The following is a 6,543-nucleotide window of genomic DNA, read 5'->3' on the forward strand; positions in this document are numbered from 1 at the left end:
GATATTTCTCATCTGCTCTCGACCAGTTAGTTAATTGCATTTTTTATCGTCTCCGTGCTTAAACGACTCCTTTGCTAGTCAGGATCATCGGAGGCGTACGCACGTTCTCTCGAGAGCAACCCCTCCAATTCGACTCTTCAAACCATCTACAGCATCATGGAAGCGTCAGGCCTCTCTCCTCTTCTTGTCGCCACCCTAGGCTTTCTCGGAACGGTGTAAGTACTTTTGTGCCTTTCCATGGGCACTATTGAACGAAGTTTGTACCAGCGGCCAGCATTCCCTCGACGTCTACCCGCTGATGGGCTCTCGCATCTTCCACCTCCTCAGTTCCCTCGGCACCGTGGGGTCATCCTCGCCGTCATGGCGGACGAAAGCCGGAAGCGCCAAGAACCAGGCGGACCTCGACTCGAGCGGGAAATACAGGCACATCGGTATCATCCTCTTCGTCGCGCTGTACATCTCCATTGTCTCACGACCGCGTTTTGCTGGATGAACAGAAACCAAGTTCTCCGGCAGCGCGCAAGGTGCGTCCTATCTGCCTCATCTCGCACCCGCGTCGCAGTCGCTGACGAGCGGTCCTGACAGCTCCTTGCGGCGATCGTCCGTGCCTGCCAATCCTTGCGCTGCGCGTGCTCTACTCCGTCCTCTCCGCGTTCTCACCGTCTCCGTTCGCGTTCTCCGCCTCAGACCCGCCGCAGCGCATCCCGAACCCGTACTTCGCGTCCTCGAGCCTCGCCAAGTTCAACGCCACGGCCGGCGAATGGGGCGTCTACCTCGCGCTTTCCGTCCTTCCCCGAGTGCGCCGTCGTCCTGGTGTACGTCGTCGCTGGGCTGCACATCCCCCTCGCGAAGGACGAGAAGGATTACAGCCGCGCTCCATTGGGCACCGGGGTGGGATGGGCTCGAACGTGGGGTTGGTGCCGCCGTGCAGCCGTTCACGGGGTACGCGGACGCGCCACGCGGGAGCGGGAGCGAGAGAGGTACAAGTACGCGCCGTCGAATGGGTTCGCTCCGGTGTAGATGGGGCGGATGCATGGAGCGATGTATGTGCATTGACTTGACAATCCTATTTATACGTTGTTGATGAACAGAGCGGTTCGTGTGCAGGCAGCGCACACCCGCTTCCGACGTAGTTCAGAGATATATGCATGGGAAAAAGTGCTACTAGAGCTCCCCTTTCGCATTGATGAACCCGCAACATATCTCCATGAGTACTTGATCCCACCATCCTTGTGCGACACAGTGACTACAACTCACTACTCGTCAACCCTCCACCCTCGGGGCACAGGCAGGCTGAAAAACCCAGGGATCCCGTTCCAGAGCGCGACCCGGATCCTCCGCATCCGCCACGCACATCCGCCGCACACTTTCCGCAGAGGCCGTCCACGGCCACCTCCTCGCGGCGCGTCATCAGATACTCACCGTGGGCGTTCGTCGCCTCGAAGAGCCGCCGGCGCGCCCTCGCGCACTCCTCGCGGCACCCGGCACCCCCGTCGTAGACCTTCTCGTACCGCCCCACCATCGCCTCGCAGAGCTCCCACACGCCCTTGAGGCACACGTCGCGGTCCTCGGCCGGGAGCCCCTCGACCGGGCCGTGCAAGGGGCGCCACTCGAAGCGCATGCGCAGGCGCGGGTCCAGGTAGCCGTTCGAGCACTCGTGGAGGCTGCAGAGGTAGAAGGCGAGCGGGAGGATGGACGGGGTGTTGGTGAGGCGCGCGATCTGGATCGCGGCGACGGCGCACTCGTCGCTGGGCACGTCGAGGTCCCTGCTGTGCGAGTGGTCGTGGTAGCTCCGGAAGTCGGTCGTGTAGAACTTGGTGAGGTGCTGCAGCGCGGCGTGGAGGGCGTGGCGCACGTCGAAGCGGTGGGCGAGCCGAGCGACGGCGACGACTTCTTCGAAGGGGATGCGGGCGCCGCGATAGACTGCGTTACTGCGCGAAGTGAGAACCGTGGAAATAGGTGGGAAACGGGATGGGACGTACAGAACGCGGTGCGGGGGCTGCATCATGGCTTTCAAGAAGAACCGGAGGACTTTCGTGTCTTGGTCGACGATCCATACGGGAAGCGAGTCGAACCAGTTGTCTCCGAGCCACTCCACATCTTTAAGCCGTACCCCAACTTGGACTTCGGTGTGAATGGACTTGCTGAGGGTGGGGGAGCGGGAGGCGAGGAGGTGACTGTCGACACATACTCCCCCACCACCACCACCCGCGAGGCCACGGCCGCCTCGCTCCAGAGGCCAAAACACACGACTCCCCCGGCGCTCAGAGGCCGCGGAGGAAGCTGGCGAACCTGGGCGGGCGGAGCGGAGGTCATGTATGGTACCCTCCGGCACTCACCCCCACTCTCGCATCCGCACCCACTGCCCCTTCGCTACCCACTCACCCCGTTTCGACTGTGCAACGGCTAGACCCCTCTGGCCACCCCGGCCCCCGTGCCGACACGTCTTCCGTCCCGTATACGCATTTCATTCCCCGCTAGATAGACTTGTACGTATCGCCTACCATAGGGCTCGGCCCTCCAGGGCGTTAAACAGGAAATAAACAAACAAGACTGTCGACACGGAACAGGATATGGGCACCCTGGCCGATAACGTACATGTCGCCATTCGTGACCCACACCTCCTCGTCTGCCGTGCACTCTATGCTGGGGGTGGAGACACCGACGGGATTGAAGCCATCCCGGGGGAGGCGCTCCCGAAACAGACCGTCCGGGGTGTCAGCTCGTGAAGGGGCTCGCGCAAAGTCGTCATAGAACATCGGTGATACTGGATGGTAGTTTCGATTCGATGGCGATCCAAGTTCCAACGGCGATCCGAACTGAAGGGGAGTTTCAGGCGTGTACAGACGGTCGCGGATTCTAGCAATGTGAGGGGGAGTAACCCAGGCTGTCAGAGGGCACGTGAGCGAGGGGGTGAGTGGAACATAGTAGGGGGGCCTACGGATGAGTGGCGGGCTTTGTTCTGGAATCATTGGAGTTATGTATCCTGCTGGGGTTTTCCATCCGTATGTATTGGAATCAGGGCTATCGCTGCGGGGGTATTCTGGCCCGTTAACCAAGGGAGCGTTTAATCCCCTGGGCTGGTAGGCATCTTCTGGGAAGGACATCTGAAGCAGATTGGAATGAGAGCGAAAGACGGAGAGGGTCTCAGGACGCTGCGGAATTCATATGTGACTCTGGTCATTGTACCAGACCACGGTCGCGCGTTTACCCTGTTGATACAAACGCCTGCCAGACGGCATACGGACGGCTTACCATGAGACCCTCATGTAGAACAATGCAGGGCTCATTGTCTTCGAGATCACACGCACCCACAATAGATTTTGATAGATGTATATGCGTGCAAAAAATGGACTATTCTTCGAGCCAGGTAGATCTAGACATCGCAGACATATTACTCACATTGAGTGCCACTGCGCCAAAGTTACCATTGCTTCCCTGTGAATAGATTGGAATCTTCCTAGGATCCATCCTTCCATAAACCGTCAACGCAAACGAGATGGGAGTATGTACAGAGCACCCAAACGGCTGGTGGAGAGGTCGGAGAGGGATCACCGCCGTAAGAAAGAGGACGAACCATACGATTTAGATGACAACGGAACAACGCACTCCCTGCACAGCTCCTGTGAAAAATGCGAGCATCCTCGAGAGCAGTGCGGGGCAACGAGACAGAAGCAGGTGGATCGCACCTGGGTGACGTGTCTAGATGGTCTGCCGTGTGGAGTCCTGCATCCATCGAGTGGTGGGTGTGGAGGGCTTCACTATATAGGTGGATGAGCACTCACCTGGATCCAGCAGTCTGTTCTCAGCATCCCTTTCCTCCGACCGTCCCGCTCAGTGGAGTTTACGACATCAGCAGGATAGAGTGTTAAAGAGAGCGAAAGAGGCGTCCTGTGATGTGTCACCGTAGTGTGATGTGGAGATGGCAGTGTCTGACGAAGAGGAAAGAGAGTGAATACTTGCGGGAGTACAAGGAGTCTCCGACTCTCCTTCAAAATAATCCACATCACGTGATGTGGTGTTACTGACGTAACGCGTGGGCGCCGTCTCTGAACATGTGTAGACTTGTAGTAGCGGCCAGTCTTGTTTTCGTTTTCAGTACGTCTTCATACTGCCCTCCACCACTCCTGGTCTTCCACTGCTGCGGTTACCCTTCTATTCCACATAATCGCCTCCATCACTGGCACGGAGTCGTACAGGCGGGCCCGAACCGTCCTCATTATCAAGGGTAAATAGCCACTCGACGCGCAGCAGCTGAATTTCTGGCTCCCGATAGTGCAGGCGCGATGGGTACCTATGCAAAGCGTGCGCACGTTCGTAGTGATACTTAAATAGAGTCCCGAGCCCGGCCCAGGCTCTACGCATCATCGGACGCCGTCAACCTCGCGCGCGACGCCATCCTGCGCGCGTCGCGAACCTCGTGGCGAGACAGTGGATCAAGCTCTGCAAGCACGCGTGTGAGTAGCATTCGCGAAAAAACTAGAGGTACGAGAGATCGTACTGCTTCCCCCTCTATTCGGGTGTGTCAAACTCGACGTTACAGTCGACGGGCCATGCAGCGAACGGCGCTAAATTGAGAAACGATCAGCAGAGGCATTCTGTGGGGTTCGGGAGAACGGTCATCGTACCCCTACCAGCCTTGGTGTCTGCATAACAGGTTCCGGGATGTTCGAAGAGCGATGGGAGGTCTTTCAGCGCTTGTTCGTTCATCCTGTCGACGCATTGCCTACATCCCATGCAAAGCGCCACGTTATCGGTCTGGATGAACGGGCTAGGTTGAAGCACTTTTCGATCCCGCATGGCTTTCACGACGGCCGAAACGCAGCCGTCTTTCTTGCACTTCGAGGTGGTGGGAATGGCTGCAAAGGACAGGCTATTCGCGACGCCGTAAGACGCGATTGCTGGGACAGACTTGAGGTAGAGTAGGGTATCCTCGCCTGACAACATCTCCTTCTCTCCATTGCTGTAAACGAACCCACCATCCATTCGAGGACCCAGCTGGCAGCAACACAACAGAGCGAGGGGCAGAAGCGACAGACAGCCCATCTGTCGTGCGAGGTTGACAACTCCGATGCTGTGCTCGGGCCTGCCCAAAGGCATGGTGTACGGCTCCAAGCCGGGTCCGGTAGATCTTTGCTTCCATTTAGCAAGCGTGGGCTTGAAGTACCGTCTCAGGTACACCATCGAGGGGTCATAGACCGCTGATATCTTGTACTTGTGTCCTAGACGGGCGTAAGCGGAAAGCTGGTCAAACGAGGGACTCCACGTCGTTGAATTGCCGCCTGCGATCACACTGAGGTATGTCAGACATCGCAGCTCAGTGCATATGAGCGGGGAGAAGTACTCGGATAACATGGTCCCTTGAAATAGAGCACGAAGAACGTGTCGCCAGTCTCGCACCGAGTCCTTCAGCACCACCACCGTACGTGCAGACTCAGTGACGCGCGGTTCCGCTTTCCCCGTTGAAGGACTGGGCGCGCCGGTTGACGACAGAGAGGGAGGCGCCGCAGCGAGCAGATCCGCGAATACCGAGGAGTGCTTGATCAAAATTCCTCGATAGAGCTTGAACTCTACATCCTCAACAGCGAGGATCACATTTCCGTCTTCGAAGTGAATATCTTTGTCGATTTTCCTGGAGTGTGGAACAACAGCGTCCGCATCCTTCAACTAGTATTGCCATAACATTGTCAGCCGTGTTTCAAAAAGTATGCAGCACGTGTATTACCTCTGAGAGAGTAGGCGACATGCGAGTCAAAGCGGATATGGCAGAGAGGATCGATGAGATAGTAGAAGCAGGATGAGGACACGAGTCGGATCGTACGCCCTTGGAATGAGTCGACCGCAGCACGTGCACCCACGAGGGTAGCACATTGTCGCAAGGTGCGAACCACGTATTGGCCCGCAGGACCCACCACGTGGGCTACCAGCTCTTGACGTCATAGGTTCCGTCAACGGCAACATCTGCCAAGGGCCCGACACAGGCCAACAACGCCTGCGTACTTTGTTTTCCAACCGCTGCCATTGTCATTGCCGCCGTATGAACGATGCGCATCCACCCACCCCGCAACACCGTCCTTGAAGGTCTGCATGCGGTCGTGCAATAGCTCCCATAGCAAGTAGACCGTCTGTTTCCCGCACAAATTGAAACCAGCGATGACAAAGAAAAATTCTAGCTGTACGGCGTTCACACCACCGGCGCCGTCCGCGCGCACACTGCATGCGCATGTCAACATCGCGCGTGCGCGCCACGACGCGGTCCGTCTCCGCCTGTCCGCGCGCGAAAGCCTCGGGGTGCATTGCGAGCGCGAGCAACACGTTCGAGAGCACCGTCATGGTCTAGACTCTAGATAAGTACGCGGATCCAGCCGCAGGCCCCCAACCGCGCCTTTCCTTCGCGCAACTTGAGCCCCGCCTTCTTCGTCTTTCCACGGCCTGCCTACGCGTCCGTCTCCGTCTCTCCCGCTTCGCGCTCTCGCCCGACCCGCCAGACGGAGCATAGAGACCACCTGTCATGATTCATGCTTTATGGTGTCAGGAACGGGT

The 6,543-nt window shown here is 57.9% G+C and overlaps 3 protein-coding genes across 3 annotated transcripts; 1 reads left to right on the forward strand and 2 right to left on the reverse strand.

Annotated features, from left to right (window-relative positions):
• Positions 1-156: 156 nt before the first annotated feature.
• BXZ73DRAFT_111982 (uncharacterized protein) lies at positions 157-1,020 on the forward strand (the record flags this gene model as incomplete). Its single annotated transcript, XM_048017431.1, has 5 exons — positions 157-215; positions 268-431; positions 498-524; positions 586-797; positions 853-1,020. 5 exons carry the CDS (start codon positions 157-159, stop codon positions 1,018-1,020), a joined length of 630 nt encoding a protein of 209 aa, XP_047870410.1.
• A 243-nt stretch (positions 1,021-1,263) lies between these two features.
• On the reverse strand, positions 1,264-2,972 carry BXZ73DRAFT_111983 (uncharacterized protein; the record flags this gene model as incomplete). Its single annotated transcript, XM_048017432.1, has 5 exons — positions 1,264-1,293; positions 1,355-1,931; positions 1,983-2,144; positions 2,599-2,887; positions 2,942-2,972. The coding sequence occupies 5 exons, from the start codon at positions 2,970-2,972 to the stop codon at positions 1,264-1,266; spliced, it is 1,089 nt and encodes a 362-aa protein (XP_047870411.1).
• Positions 2,973-4,584: 1,612 nt separating this feature from the next.
• Positions 4,585-6,333, reverse strand: BXZ73DRAFT_85992 (uncharacterized protein; the record flags this gene model as incomplete). Its single annotated transcript, XM_048024046.1, has 3 exons — positions 4,585-5,632; positions 6,001-6,125; positions 6,232-6,333. The coding sequence occupies 3 exons, from the start codon at positions 6,331-6,333 to the stop codon at positions 4,585-4,587; spliced, it is 1,275 nt and encodes a 424-aa protein (XP_047870412.1).
• Between the last annotated feature and the right edge of the window lie 210 nt (positions 6,334-6,543).

Source organism: Epithele typhae (assembly GCF_022376455.1).
Source record: "Epithele typhae strain CBS 203.58 chromosome Unknown BXZ73scaffold_710, whole genome shotgun sequence".
NCBI classification, from domain to species: domain Eukaryota; kingdom Fungi; phylum Basidiomycota; class Agaricomycetes; order Polyporales; family Epitheliaceae; genus Epithele; species Epithele typhae.